Source organism: Pelodiscus sinensis, chromosome 9 (genome assembly GCF_052426305.1).
Source record: "Pelodiscus sinensis isolate ZL-2025 chromosome 9, ASM5242630v1, whole genome shotgun sequence".
Taxonomy (NCBI): domain Eukaryota; kingdom Metazoa; phylum Chordata; order Testudines; family Trionychidae; genus Pelodiscus; species Pelodiscus sinensis.
In genome coordinates this window covers 33,091,645-33,108,056 of record NC_143060.1, presented here as the reverse complement: position 1 = coordinate 33,108,056, position 16,412 = coordinate 33,091,645, and the positions used below count along the sequence as shown (strand labels likewise).

The following is a 16,412-nucleotide window of genomic DNA, read 5'->3' as shown; positions in this document are numbered from 1 at the left end:
CCCAGTATGCTATCTTCCAACAGTGGCCAGATGCTCAAGAGAGAGTTAACAGAACAGGTAATCATCAAGTGATCCCTCTCCTGTCGTCATTTTCAGCCCTTGACAAACATAGGCTAGAGACACCATTCCTACCCATTCTGGCTATCCCCTTCAATTTATATCCATTTTCGTTGGGAAATAATGGGGAACATAAAGGAAGACACCCCATAAAGGGCTGGAAATAATTATCCTGAAAGCAGGCTAATTCAAATCCATGAGCAGTCCTGTGGCACCTTAGAGATTAACAACTATATTACATGATGAGCTTTCATAGCTAAAACTCATATATGTTAGTCTCTAAGGTACCACAGGACTTCTCGTTGTTTTTAAAGTTACCGATTAACACCGCTACCCCGAGACTAATTTAAATCAGTTTCTCATTCAGAACCTCTAGAATCTAGTGTCCTGGAAGCTGGCTCACATTAATAATCAAGAAGTCTCTCTCTTAATCCTTCTTTTTTCTAAACAAATTCATATGTTTTCTTAATTCTACTAAACTTTTAGCTTCCTTTTTTAAAAATGATTGTGGGTATGTCTACATTGATCATCTAGATAACACCACAACTAGAGCAATGCATGAACAAATCATGGCATGTAATCATCCATAGATCCAGATTGGTTTGTACAGTGAACACTGAAGTGCACACTGTCATAGCACAGACTAGCTCAGGTATGTCTGTAATCTGCAGGCACATTCAGTGACTGGAGTGTAGACATACTATGACTGAAGCTTGGGAGCCTGCCAATACATACCCTCATTTGGCTGGCAACCCTTCTTTTGTACAGTTTAGTAATAGAGAGAAAGATTGACAAACCTTTATAGGTACATAACTTTCTTTTTGCCCTGAACTTCCTTATAGCTAGCAGATATAAATGTATCCTGACAACTGATGTCTTCCCATCAGTTTTGACACCCATAGCGTTCGGCTTGTTCCTACACCATAAAATATTTAGAAGCACAATGTAATACTGATATTGTTTCTTTAATTTGAATGTATCCTCAAATTCTCAAATATTGATACCTTAATTTTTTTAGTACACTCACCTGTTTGTTTTGGCAGAAAATAAAATTGTGGAAGTCTTTGATCAAACTACTTTGAGAGATTCCCACCTTACATTTTAACAATTTGGGAGCCCTACGTTTATCTAAGGGCTCTATATATTTCTGGTTGTCACCTGAATGTTATAAAAGTGAGGTTGACTGAAGGCCTTGCTGTTGCTTCTGAAGCTTCAGGAATGCTGGTATTTTTAGGTTATATTGAACTGTGGAATCTGTCACTGCCAATGCTCTTTTTACAAACCTTCACTTTAGTTTGGTTCCTGTCTGCTGTCTCCCTGTAAGATTTTTTTTCCTTACAGTATAGAGAAGCTGGCAGCACTAATTGCTGGGTTATGAATGTTTGAAAATTACACAGATTTTGTTAATTCTGTAGTTGACCTCAAGGTTTTTTATTTTTAAGTACTTAAAACATTGATTTAAACATTGTCAGTTGGTATACACTTAAATCTGATGATGCAGTAACTGTCGTGTATTTCTGGTAGGCCAGAGATGATCTTCACAGAACAGAACTCTAGTTTTAAAGTTTAAGTTTGTGAAATAAAGTGAATCATTGTATAAAAATAAAGTTATACAATAAGGAGAGGAGCCAATCTTTAACCGCTGGTAGAAAAGAATAATAGATTCTGTGGAGCTCTTAGTAATAGTTAATTTCAATTACCATTTCTAATTTAAGAAAAGCTTCAGTATTCAAAGAACACTTTTTAAAATTTGTTTAGCTATAATAAGCTCAAAATATAGTCTGGGTATTAGTGAAATCATGTAAGAGTAGGAGAGACAATGAAATAATTTGTAGCTCCAGCGAGTTATGCAGTTTGGAAAACTGGTTGCTTGCTGATTGGACAATACTACCTTAAAAAAAAAGACTTCCTGAAAAATTTTAATTGTGTTTCTACATTAGGAAGAGAGTTGTTGCTTATTTCAGCTACCAATATATTTAGTTCTGGCACTCCATTTCAAGGTAATTTCACATTTATCTCCATATTACTTTTCAATAAATATCTAATTCTCAAATATTGGAAATGGCTAATGTTTCACAAAATCCCATTGCTCTTAAGGTTTTCATCTTGCAAGTATTTACTAAAATCTCTTCTATTTTCAATTTGGCCTTTCTTCCCGCCTCACTTTCCCCCCAAAAAACGAACATCCTGCCCTCAAATGTGATAAAGGACAATCAGTAAACTTCTTTAGGCAGAATATTATTCAAATAAAATAAACATCTGAGGTAGGAACAATCAAAACCAGTGCTCTTCAAATCAGGAATGTAGTAATTAAGTCATGCTGAGTTGGGAAACTGCAAATATACAACCTGCATCCTTTTGTGAACAATCAAAATACTCATTCCGAAGATCAAAAGCTGAGCAAAGATATAGAAATTTTTGGTTTTTTGTAATTTATCAAATTGCCATTCTGAAGTTCTTGTTCTTCATAGAAACTTAGTCCTTAATATGTCATCCATATTAATAAAATACTTTTTCTCCAGAATTGAGGCCCTATAAGCAAAATGACTGAGTCTGTAAAAATCTAGATGTACACTTCATTTGTGATTTAGTCTCTTCATAAAATTATATGGGTCATCATGAAGGTTTTGAAGCAGAACCATGTTCTGCTCCCCCTTGCTCCTCCACCTCATGCAAATATAAAACTTACACAAGGAACCTCACTGAAGGAAATTCTGAAAACTTTACTGTTCAGAGTTATTTATACATATTACTAGCCAACCCTTTTTGCCATCTACTAAACAGTTCATTACATCTTCCCTTTATAAATAAGTCACAAATGTCTAAACATAATAGGATGAAGTTCTCTTGGCTCTTGTATGCAAAATACCACTTCTTGAATGTTCTCTTTGAAAACTGAGGGCTTAAACGTGGTAAGTTTAATATGACCTTCAGTTGTTTTAGTCTTGTTGATTACCCTACTTCTGTACGGATTTTCATTGATGTATGATCTTGCTGACTAGAAAATTTAAGTTCTTGTTTCTAGTAATGTTATTCAGATGAATGTTTTTATTTTGTTGTCAAACTGGCTGCCACTAATTCTAATTTCATGTCCAATTCTGCCCTCCCCCACATTAAGGGTATTTCTGGACTACATGCCTCTGCCGGCAGAGGCATATAAATTAGACATACCGACATAGTCAATGAAGCGGGGATTTAAATATCCTCCGCTTCATTAAAATAAAAATGGCCACTGTGTTGTGCTGGCTCAGCTGATCGTCAGCACAACGCAGCAGTCAAGACGCAGATCGGTCAGCAAAGAAAGCCTTTGCCGACCGATCCTGTAAACCTAAAGGATCAGTCAGCAAAGGCTTTCCTTGCCGACCGATCCCCATCTTGACTGCCACTTCGTGCCGACAAACATCTGAGCTGGCACAATGCGGGCGGCCATTTTTATTTTAATGAAGGGGAGGATATTTAAATCCCCCGCTTCATTGACTATGTCAGTATGTCTAATTTACGTGTCTCTGTCTGCAGAGGCATGTAGTCTAGACATCTCTATGTAGTACATGAGTTTAAGCTTAGATTGGTTTCGGTCCAGTATTGTGTGTTTGCACTCACTTGGAATTTTTTTTATTTATTACAACATGTACAGTTGCTACAGGTTGGACCTCTCTGGTCCAGCATCATCGGGTTCTGACTGCTCCCTAACAAGAAAATTTGCCGAACCAAAGGAGGTCTCCTGCCACTGGCCCCCAAACCCATCACCTGCTGCTGGCAAGCTGGCCCAGCAGGCAACCCTGCCTTCCTCCCCTCTCAACCTGGCTGGGCTGCTTGCCCAGCTACTGCTGGCTCCCTGGGCCGCACAGGCTCCAGCACGGGAGGGGGGGGGAGGGGCCTGTCTCAATGCAGCCTGGAGCAGATGCGGGGCTCTGGCCCCATGCAGCCCCAGCTCACCCCCACACAGCCTGGGGAAGCCACAGGGCTCCAGCACTGTCCCTGCACAGCCTGGGGAAGCCATGGGGCCCTGCACTCCAGAGACTGCTGGAGGGCCCAGCTGGTCCTCTTGCCCTTAGGCTCCTGGGCTCTCTGCTTCAGGAGCATCCATGGTCTTGCTGGACCAGAGTGTCCCAGATTTTGGAAGTACAACCCATAGTAGCCAGCCTGTTAGGTCTACAGAGTCCTATACATTAGGATATTCTGAATGCATTCTTCTTTTGTCATTTGAAGATAAACAAATCATCATGCTACTATTCTAATGAAGCTTAACCTTTCAAAGGAAAACTAGTGAATATATACCACTGTAGTTATCTGAGTTTTAGAAATGTTTTGTTTTTCACTTTTGCCATTGTGAAACAGTACAGGCAGTCCCCGGGTTACATACAAGATAGGGACTGTAGGTTTGTTCTTAAGTTGAATTTGTATGTAAGTGGGAACTGGTACATATTGTAGGGGAAACTCTAGCCAAACATTTCTCCAGAGCTCAGTTTTATTCTCCCACACCTCACTTCCCTCAGTCCTTTATTCTCAAGCTGAGGTGTCTGCTGAGAAAAGCCGCTCCGCGTCTCCCTGGTCTGCTGGGGCGGGCACTAGCTTTGCGTCTCCCTGGTCTGCTGGGGGGAAGCAGCTAGTGCGGGGTTGCCTCACCCCGTTTGTAAGTAGGGATCCGATGTAAGTCGGATCCATGTAACCCGGGGACTGCCTGTACTGTTGGCTCAATGAAAGCTGTTGCTTCACAGATACTATACTTCCCAGCAGGAAATCCCATCATGCAACAGAGACAGGAATTACATTTAAATGTATGTAAAGGCATTAGCAGTTTTACAATTTTTAAAAATTTCCTTTCAGAAACACTTGAAGATCCTCCCCATTTACATACATGGAAAAAGGAGAAGTTTTCATTATGTTGTTTTCAGAAAATCTCAAGAAATTGTGGGATTAAAACCTGCACAGCTTTGGCATCTCTCCTATAGCTAGCAACTGAAGTGGAGCTGAGATTTCTTAATGTTTTTTGTGAGAGGGATTTCCATGAAGGGAAAGTCTGGGTGTAGACAAGGCCTCAGTCATGGTTACTTTCTAGAAAATACAGGATGCATTGGTCTGAAGCACAACGTTCTCTCAAGTTTTTCCATGCATATACACAATGAGTTTGTGCATCAATATAGAGGTAATCGGGGGAATGAGGGTGAGTGCTTGTGGTGCAGATTGTCCAGGCACAAGTGCCTCCTTCTGTCACCGCTGCTCTGGGGCTGGGAGAGGTGCCTTCACAGCTCATGATAGGCTGCTGTGCAGCTCCTTGGGACTTTAGATTCTTCTTCTAGTGGTTGCTCATGTCCATTCAAATGAGGTGTGTGCGCACCGCGTGCACGGTTCCTAGAGCATTTTTTTCCCCAGCGGTACCCGTCAGGCCGGCAGGTCGCCCCCTGGAGTGGCGCCGCTATAGCCGAGCATAAATACCCCTGCCGGCCCTCCCCCTCCTCAGTTCCTTCTTACCACCCGTGATGGTCTTTGGAGCTTGCTGTCTTGTGCAGATCCCAGCTAGTTATCATTGCCGTTTACAGTTCTTCGTTCTTAAGTAGTTGTCGTTCAGTAGTTATTTGTTAAGTAGTTGTTAAGCACTTAGTATAGTTGTCCTTCACACTCCTTCCTCCCCCACCACCCCCCGTTGGGGGACAGTGATGCCAGGTCCGCAGGGCTTCAAACCTTGTGTGGCTTGTGCTAAGCCTATGCCTAGAGGAGACCCCCACGACCAGGGCCTTAAGTGTCTGGGGGAATCTCATCTTATGGACTCCTGCAAAATCTGCTGGGGGTTTAAACCTCGTACCAAAAGGGAAAGAGATTCCTGTCTGAGGTTACTCCTGATGGAGTTGGCACTCCACCCCAGGCCCTCCAGAGAAGTCTTGGTGCATAGCACACCGGCGTCAGTACAAGAGCCACATTCCCCTCTGCCCTGCACCGCGGCACCGAAGAAGACTGTACCGCAGCACCATTCTCAGTCCCCGGCACCGAAATGGGTGAAGGACTCCAGGGGGAGATCACCCGGACGGAAGTTCCATGCAGACCGGCACCGACGCAGGCATTCTCAGGCACCATCATTGCCTGCTCCGCATAAGGGAGTGCGGAAGAGGAGAGAGGCTTTGCACAGGGTCAGGAGCCCCATACCGGTCCCGATCCATCGCTCCTCTGCTCCGGAGATGTTCGAGGCGGCTCATGAACTGATAGAGCTGACAGCCTCACTCCCTTCCCCCATTTCCTTGGAGAGGTCTTCGACGTCGGTACCAGAAGCCTTGGGGTCACCGGTGTCTTCCCCGCCTCCAGGACCCTGGCCAGCACTGGTAGAGTTGGGAGACGAACCATTGTTACCAGCACCAGGTGTACGGGGCCAGTCCATATCAGTACTACCGTTGGAGGTGGTGCCGTCCCCCACCATGTCGGCATCTGCAGCACTGCTCCTGCTGCCAGCACACGTGAGACTTACGGACCCGTCAGCTACGCTGGCACGGGCACCGAGGCCGGTACCACCGGCACCGGAACTACAGGCACCATAGGCGCTGCTTCAGGCACTGGCACCGGATGTGCCGGCACTGCTGGCTCCGACGCGGGCCCCCGGATCAGTGCTGCCACACCAGGAAGGTTTCAGTGGCCCTGTGCCACAGTTGCTGCACCCACAGCCCCACGTGCATGCCAGGAAGCTGGAGTCTATGGCGCAATTTAGACCGGGGGCGATACAGAGGCAACCCTCTACGGCACTGCCATGGTCGGAGTCGGAGCGGTCTTCTGAATCTGAGGTGGAATCCCTGTGTTCTGCAGGTTCCTCCCATCCATCATCATGATACCGATCTTGTTCTCGGCACCGGCCAGTACCACAGGGGTTTGAACAGACATGGCCACCACAGGTGCAGCAGCCCTGGCCCTTTTGGACACCTTGAGCCTACCACCAGTGTCAGGGCCCGCTTCCGCCTTCCCGTTAGGCCACTGGGTCGCGCAGGTGGTCCACATCATCTGCCTCGTTGTCCCGAGCCCTGCGATCACCCAGGGAGGCTAGCCTTTGGGAGCACATCGGCGTGGAGGAGCTGCTCACTGATCTCCAGCAGCTGCCGGTAATGCCTCAGCAGCTGGACTCTGCACCAGTGGTATTGGAGCAACCGGTCCAAGGTCGAGAGTCATCGTTCTCGTCATCTCCAGATGAGGCCCTGGCAGACCCGGCACCGGCTATGGACGCCCGATCACATCAGGAGCTGCTTTGCCAACTCGCAGTGAACATGGGGGTGCCAGTGGAGCCGGTGACTGAGGAGTCCAACCCAATGGTGGACATCCTCACCGAGGATGCCCCAGCCAAACTGGCCCTGCCACTGAATAAAACGGTAGCAAAAATTATGAACACACAGTGGCAGGGCCAGTTTGGCATCCATATCCCCGATACTCAAGGGTGTTGAGAGGAGATATTACATTCCTAAATGGGGCACGAACATCTGTACTCGCATCCCATGCCTGGTTCAGTCGTGGTCCAGGCAGCAGCACACAAAGAGAGGCAGAGGCAGCCAGGTCCGACTCCGAAGGTGAAGGACCCTAAGTGCATGGACCTGAAGGGGCGCAAGGTCTGTGCAACCGGAGGGGTGCAATTGCGCATTGCCAACCAGCAGGCAATGCTCAGTTGCTATGCCTATAACACCTGGCAAGAGATGGAGAAGTTCAGAGACCAGTTGCCCCAGGAGGACAGGCAAGAGTTCTCCGCCCTGGCTACAGAGGGCAGAACCATAGCCCACACAGCCCTGCAAGCGTCCCTGGATGCAGTAGATTCCGCCGCCAGGACCATGGCATCCGGGGTGGTGATGCGGCGTAGCGCCTGGCTGCAGGTTTTGGGGATCCTGTTGGACCTGCAATCCACTATACAGGACCTACCTTTCGACGGGAAAGCCCTCTTCGCGGAGAATACTGAATCCAGGCTTCATAGCCTTAAGGATACCACATCTACGCTCAGACTGTTGGGTATCCATAGGCTGGCACCTCAGCGCAGGCAAACTGTCCTTTGGAGACCACTTGTTTCACTTTGCCCAGGCTTGGTCGGCTATCACCTCAGACAGATGGGTGCTGGATGTAATAGCCAAGGGATATTCTATCCCGTTTTTGGGTTCCCACCCCTCCCTAACCCCCTTCCCGTCCCTCTTCAGGGACCCCTCTCACAAGGCCCTCCTTAGGCAGGAGGTCCTTGCACTCTTAAAAAAAAAAAAAAAAAAGAGCAGTGGAAAGGGTGCCCTCCCATCTCGAGGGCAAGGGGTTTTACTCCCGGTATTTCATCATCCCTAAGCCAAAGTGGGGACTTCGGCCTATCCTAGACCTCAGGGACCTCAACAAGCACATAAGGAAGGAGAGGTTCCGGATGGTGACCCTAGCCTCCATCATTCCGGTGCTAGACAAGGGAGATTGGTATGCAGCCCTCAATTTAAAGTACTCCTATTTTCATGTGGCGATTCAGCCAGCCCACAGGAGATTCCTCTGGTTTGTGGTGTTCCACTGCCATTTTCAGTTTGCCATCCTCCCCTTTGGGCTCTCGACGGTGCCCAGAGTGTTTACGAAATGTATGGCAATGGTGGCGGTCTTCCTCCGGAGATTTGGAGTCCAGGTCTTTCCGTATCTGGATGACTGGCTAATCAGGGGCCAGTCGAGAGACCAGGTGCTCGCGCATATAAGGCTGGCGTGGGCACTTTTCAACAGACTCAGCCTTGTCAAACGAGGAAAAGTCAAAATTGACACCGGTTCAGGACAGAGTTAATGGGGCATGCTTACCTCCCGGCGTCTTGATTCCAGGCAATGGGGAGCCTGGTGTCCAAGCTGCGACAGTCCCCGCTGACAACAGCGCAGTCTTGTATGAGACTTCTCGGACACATGGCAGCCTGCACCTATGTTGTCAGACACGCCAGGCTGCGGCTCAGACCACTACAGGCGCAGTTAGCAAGGTCGTTCAACCAGGCCAGGGCAGGCTGGGACCAGGTCCTCACCATGCCTCATAACGTCCTCAACTCGCTCCTTTGGTGGATGCTAGAGAGCGAAGTGTGCACAGGTGTTCCTTTTCTAACAGAACTGTCGGTACGGTTAATCACCGACACCTCTGACGACGGCTGAAGGGGGGCACACTTGCAGGATCACAGAATGCAAGGGTTGTGGGGCTGCCCCCCTCCTCCCCCGAAAGACAGTTGCATATAAATGTGAGAGAGCTGAGGGTGGTCAAGCGGGCTTGCGAGGTGTTCCTGACCATGCTCTCAGGGAAGTTGGTCTTGGTGCTGCTGGACAATACAACAGCTGTTTTCTGTATAAACAAACAAGAGGGAGCTCGATTGTCTCCACTATGTCACAAGGCGGCTCTTCTATGGTAGTTCTGCATAGCCCACAGCATCCAGTTCCAAGCAGCTTACTTGTTGGGGTGCGTAAATACGCTGGCAGACTCACTTAGCAGGTCCTTCAGAGTCCACAAGTAGTGTCTGAAGGAGGAGGTTTTGACACAGCTCTTCCAGCCGTGGGGGCGTCCCCAGGTGGACCTGTTTGCCACCGAGGGGAACAGGAAATGTCCCCAGTACTTTTCCCTCCTAACCTTGGGAGCGGGATCAGAAAGGGGATGCTCTGACCTCGCCCTAGCCACAAAGTATATTGTATGTTTCCCCTGGTTTCCAAGGTGCTTACCAGGATCAGGCTGTTCAAGTCACGGGTCATCCTGATAGCCCCAGACTGGCCCAAGCAGTTTTGGTATCCCATCCTGCGGGAAATGACGAGCGCCAGACCGTATCATCTGCCGCTGACCCCGGATCTAGTCACCCAGACCAGGGAGGGAGGCATCCTGTATCACTCGGATATCAGGTCCCTCCATTTGACAGCATGGCTTATCCATGGCTGAAACCTCCTGAGCAGGCTTGCTCGTGGGGGTGCCGAAGGTTCTCCTGGGGAGTCGGAAACCAGCTACCAGATTGTCTTACACTGACAAATAGAGAAGGTTTTCGGTCTGGGCCTCAGGAAAGGGAATCTATCCCTCCCAGGCCCCTGTCCCTGTGGTCCTGGACTACTTGTTTGAACTACGGCAGGCTGGCCTGTCCACGTCGTCAGTGCGGGTGCACGTAGTGTCCCTGACGGTGTTTCACGAGAGCAGATCGCTGTTTGCAGACCCCCGGTCAAAAGACTCCTAAAGGGTCTCGACAAATTATTCCCACATGTGAGAGCCCCAGTACCCCAGTGGGACCTCAGCTTGGTGCTGATGAAACTCATGGGCTCTCCCTTTGAGCCCCTGGTGTCATGCCCGCTTAGGTTCCTGTCTCTCAAGGTGGCATTTATAGTGGCCATCACATCAGCACACAGGGTGGTGTCGGAACTGCGTGCCCTGACGGTGGAACCTCCGTACTTGGTATTCTCAGCAGATAGGGTTAGATTGCGGCCCCACCCGGTATTTCTCCCCAAGGAGGTGTCTGCCTTCCACATGTCTCAGGACATATACCTCTCAGTTTTCTTTCCCAAACCGCACCGCTCCCCTAAGGAGCGGGCGTTGCATTCCCTGGACGCAAAAAGGGCCCTAGCGCTTTATATAGATAGAACGAAACCCTTTCGTAGGTCATCGCAATTGTTTATTGCCTATGCTGAACGAGTGAAAGGGCTGCCAGTGTCGGCCCAAAGGCTGTCGGTATGGATCTCCTTGTGTATTTGAGTGTGCTATGCTCTGGTGCACAGGGTGCCGCCTCAAGTGTCGGCACATTCCACTAGGGCGCATGCTTCATCCGTGGCATTTGGGGCCCAAATCCCGATACTTGAGATCTGTAGAGCGGCCACATGGTCCTCCATTCATACATTCACAGAGCACTACGCGCTCACCCAACAGGCTCTAGTCTTTCCTTGCCCCTGCAGCCCTCAGCCACTCTCCCAAGCAGCTAAGCAGCAGTTGCCCTGGAAAAATTTCTCACTACAGTACTCAAAGTAAAATGCTTTAAAAATGGTAACCAACACCTTTCAGGAGCCAGGCTGGAAAATACTATGCTGGATATAATCCAGCCAGGATAGGCATTGTGATGGCATGTCCCAGCACGATAGAAAATGCATTTAGAAGAGATTCCCATTTAATTATTGTCACAATAGAATTCTATATATGGTCTATCATACATTAAACATTTTAATTTGAGTAAGCTGTTCATATTACTATTACATTCAAGTTGTTTGATACTTACATATATTTATAGTCTGGTTGAACTAAACTTGGGAAGCCTAACTTTAAAAGCCCATTTTTTTAAGTTTCTGCTATGAAACTAATTTTACTTTCAGTATAGAATGAATGTTAGTCTTTTAGCTTGCGTTATCTGTGGGAGACCTATAAAGGCTATACATCTCATTTTAAAAATGCTTATTTGCAGCTGCAGTTTTTACACCTACTTGACCTTCCTTCAGTGGTACTTTCAGCAGTGTGTTGTCCCCAGAATCTGCTAAAAAGCTGCTCCCCTCTTAGCTAGATGAAAGCCTGCAGAGTAATTTCTCCTTGCACTTAGGCTGGCCATATCTAGGGAATGAAAAAAGCAAGAGATGTACTTTGCTTTTTGCTTAACTACTTTTGATTTTACCAACTTCTGTTACATACCTACTGCAGATCAGTTGTTTGTCAGACCTGAACTGGAAATCTCAGTAAGAAAGAAAATAACTGCTTGCCCTGTCTACATGATTAACATTACTCTACTCTACCCCCTCACTCCTGGTATTTTCCTGTGCAGGTATATTGCATTCACAGTGTCTCAGCCAGTCCTTCCTCCTACACTCTCACAACTGAATGCACTGTCAACCAAGTTTCAAACTAATGTTCTTGACATAAGCACCTTGTACTAGCACTAGACCAGGGGTGGGCAATAATTTTTGATGCGGGGGGAACCTCTCTCTAAGATTTTGGTAAGAGTCAAGGGCCACACTTTTCTGTGGAGTGGGTGTAGGGTCTAGGATGGAGACTAGGTACAGAAAGGCACACGGGTGCAGAAGATGGTGTGAGGTCTGACAGGGTGTCTGGGTAAAAGACGGGGTTGTGACCTGGGGCAGAGGAATGGGGTACAGGGTTTGGAGGGAGGGGGTGCAGGAGAGGATTCTGGCCTGGAGGAGGAATGTAGAAGGGGGTATAGGGTCTGGGAGGGAACGATGTCCTAGGGCAGGGGGGGTGCAGAGGATTTGGATGGTGACCTGGTGAGGGAGTGAGGGTGCCAGAGGCAGACTCAGGCTGGGAGATGCTTACCTAAGCCAGCATCCCTGCTGCAGCCCCAGACTGCTTGAAAATACAGGCTGTTCCCTCCTCTGGCTCTCAAGGGGAGGTGGGGAGCCAAGAGGCTCGTGAGGCCCCGGGCTCCCAGGCCAATCCCTCAGTTCCGATTGTCTGTCTGTTTCCAGCCAATAGGAACTGAGAGATTGGTTGAGTTCAGTTTTTATGAGCCGGTTGTTTCTGGCCAATTGGATCTGAGGATTGGGCTGGGACAGGGAGATTACACAAAGCTTCCTCCCTCGCTTCAGAGAAGAGAGACACAGGGACTGCACTTTAAACTCCCATGGCTTCGTGCCTGAGGATCCCAGAAGGATGGTCCACAGGTCAGATCTGGTGGCTTGGTGGGCCAGCCCTGCATTAGACTGTCAACAACAACAACATAAATCTCCTTAAGATTCTCCTTCATGAATAGAAACCATGAGTGGCATTAGATGTGCTTCCAAATGTTTGGAGGGGAAGGGAAGGGGGAGAGATGTATTCCAAGTAAAAATTCAGTGTTTTCCACATACTCTACATTCCACAACTGTTATTGCTTATGGATAAGAATTTGAATGCTTATAGCAGTACAGTTTGGAGCCTGAAGCAATATCAATCTAAAAATATATCTGGAATTGTGAGACCAGATAGGAGAAAATTACCTGCTTGTGTTCTTTATAGAATAGTAATTTTCAGTTGGTTTTCTTTGTTCTTTTTTCCAAACTTCAGCTTTTGTCAGGAGTGACAAACCTAAACTGTTCAGGGGACTGCAAATCAAGGTGAGTAGCATTTTTTTTAAAACATTTTAAATTCTGTCTTTTAAGAGGAATTAAACCTACTTGAAACTTGTCCTTCCACACAGTATTTAGTACTTGCTTATCCAATAAACCTGTATTCTGTACAAAGCATTATCTTATATGGAGTTTTGATATAAATCTTAATGGCAGGAACTCTGGCCAACCTATCTATAAATGGTTTTGAGAATAAAATTGAGTGAAAAACGTATATCCATTGCAAAGTTATGAATGTTTCAGTAGTAGTATTGGTTACTAAATATTATTTTCAGAAATATCATGGAAGATTTATGTAATAGCATATGATTTATGCACTTCAAATATGCTTGTATCACATGCTCACTTATGTATGAAATTTTGGAATTCTGAGCCATAGGTTCACTTCTGATTTTCTGTATTCAGACTCCAGTATTTCTCTCCCCTCATACTTCATCAAGCCCCAGTTCAGCAACTATTCAGATCCATCCTCACACTTCCTTTAAACATACATATTTGTTCTTATTATGTCCTTATACTTAATTCTTCCTTGGCTCACTTCTGGCCTCATGCACATTCCCTCCTTACGTCCAGTCTGTCCTCCTTTCTTCATATTCTCTCACTGCTGAGTCTTTTACTCTGTCCTCACTGCAGACTTTGGTGTATGTGGTGTTGACTCTAATTGTTTCCATTCTTCATCTCGCCTTGACTATGGCACCTAGCTTTCTTCCTTGTCTGGAAAGCTGGATGTTGAAGTAACTCCCTCTTGGGCAGAATGCCATTGCCTGTCGCATCTAATCCTGACAAAGCGGCACAGGCCCATTGTTCTGTAGTCAAAAAAATTCTGCTGTCTGTCTATTCACTTCAAGATCCAGTTCAAAATTTCACTTGTCTTTAAAATGCCTACATGTACTTATATTAGCTTGCCACACAAATCTGCATACTTATTCTCCTCCCTCCACTCACCAGGAAACAGCAGCTTCTGTCACTTAATAATTGGAACACCTCTGCTATAAGGGTCTCAGAGGGATAGCCATGTTAGTCTGCAATTTAAAAAAGGAAGTGGTCCTGTAGCACCTTAGAGACTAACAAAAATATATAGTATCACGAGGTTTCATGGGCACAACCCACTACTTCAGATGAGTCTTCAGAGTAGTCTCTTAGACTTCAGCTAGAAGATTTTCTGTATTATTTATGGCCTCATGCATTCTCTGTGTTCTCTCCAAAATCTCCCTCAAAAGCCTTTGCCTCTCAATTTCTCTTTGGCTCTACTTTTTCATATATTTTAGTTGTATTTGTAATAGTTTAACTTGAAAGTATTTTCAGCTAGAATGGATTTGAAACCATATCAGTTGAACACTTTAGCACACTTAGATCTGGTGTTTGTTCCACAAGAACTTTGGGAAACTGATTAGTGATGCCATTAGATTAATTGTTGTGACTTGTAACAGCAAAGCAGAACAAATTGGCTAGATTAGCGCAACAGAATAAAGATTCCTAATCAGATCCATTCTGATGGTGTCAAATTTGCATAGAGAAGTCAGAGCAGAGATTGGGAAAGGCACTCTTATTGCTATAAGTGATTTTCCACTTTAGGTAGTCTCCTCTTATCCACATCTACCCTGACTGAATTAGGTCTGATGTAACACTCCCATCTCAATATCCTTACAGTCTAGTTCTTTTTCTTTCCCTTCATGCATCTCATTAAGCGAGTTACATCTTACAAAACCTTATGCCATAATATAATTGTTAGCCTTTAAGGTGCCACCAGACTCCTTGTTGTTTTTACTGAAACAGAATAACACTACCACTCTGAAACTTGTTAATATTTTTCAAATTTGCCTAAGCCCTCCCCCCAAAAAACTATGCTTAGTTTTATTGTCCAGTACAACTTGTATGGTCCAAAATGGACAAAAACTTTGCACTTTCGTTGCTTTCTGATATTAAATGTCATTCAGAGATTGTTTTTGGTTTAATTTTAATTGTTTTATACCTGCTTTTAAGATTAATTTGAAATTGATATTTCAACAGTTGAGGCATTTCATTTAAAACATTAATTTTATGAGGTATAGGGGTGGGGGAGATGTGATTGCCAGACAGAAGATAACTAACCTTCTCTTTATGCAGTATGTGCGTGGTTCTGATCCTGTACTAAAGTTGCTGGATGACAGTGGGAACATTGCTGAAGAATTGAGCATCCTTAAATGGAATACAGATAGTGTAGAAGAATTCCTAAGTGAAAAACTAGAACGCATATAAATCTTGCTGCTTTCAGTCCTCTCTCTCAGTTTATCCTGGCTGTCTTCTCAGATGAATCATGCTACACCCAGCAAATCATTCCAGCTTCTACATGAATTTTAAAAGATCATTTGATGTGCTGCTATTTATCTTTTCAATTAGAAGGTGAAGCTTCAGCACAGCAATACATCTGACAAGTGGGCAAGGTGAACAAGTAGTTTGTACTACTACATATCAGTTCTTCTTAGTAACATTGCATTTCATTAGTGATAAACTCAGTTAATTATGCAAATTCCAGAGTCCGCGTTTGTTATAATTGGAACAGTTTTTACCAACACTTTTAAAACTTTGGCAATTTCAAATAATTGAGATGATTTTGTACATTGCTTTTCTGTGCACAGGAATTCATAACCACGTGAGATGTATACTCTGCCTCCAAAAAAAATGTCTTAGTCATCTTTTGCATTTTGTATTTCTCAGCTGTCCTTTTTATGTATATGTTATTTACAATTTATAACAAATGCCTAGTTCTAAAAATTTTTGGAATGTTGTTGTGACAGAGGAAGAACTTATGATCTGGAGTGATAATAAAACATTAAGTAGGTGCACTTTAGTGAAGACTACATAGAAAACCTTCAAGGCATGTGTAAGTCTGATGTCTGGTGTACTTTACACTCATTGTTTTACTTTACTGCAATAGATCTGAGTTGTTAGAATATAAAGATTTTTGAGATGGCAATAAATTACTTTCACAAATCTCTTAGAAATGCTTTATTGAATATCAAGTTTGTTTCCTTTTTAAAAAAATCGAATTTCCCTTTTTATTCTAACTGTTAACAGAGAAGAAACATGTACACATGTTAACAGAGAAGTAACATGTACACATAGTATACCAAGACTGACCCAGTGTAAATTGTCGGTTTAGTTAGCTGAGTGAATCCATACAATAAAGTGAGAATAACGAATGAAAAGTGGACTTAATTTAAACCAAAGCTGAAGTTTAATTAAAAAATAAGTCTGTCTCTTTATTTCCATATTTGTTAGGTTTTTGGATGGATGAGATATGTCCTCATGCAACCATAACTGCCAGTCAACATTATTAGTTTGTGGGTTTTTCAATTAACTTC

General features: G+C 45.1%; 1 protein-coding gene across 1 annotated transcript in view; it reads left to right on the top strand.

Annotated features, from left to right (window-relative positions):
* SELENOF (selenoprotein F) overlaps positions 1-16,052 on the top strand; it is a 32,308-nt gene extending 16,256 nt beyond the window's left edge. Inside the window, exons 4-5 of the mRNA XM_006120250.5 lie at positions 13,007-13,056; positions 15,175-16,052. Coding sequence (XP_006120312.2) covers positions 13,007-13,056; positions 15,175-15,306 — 182 coding nt within the window. The 3' untranslated portion in view covers positions 15,307-16,052. The remainder of the gene's footprint in view (positions 1-13,006; positions 13,057-15,174) is intronic.
* Positions 16,053-16,412: the final 360 nt, after the last annotated feature.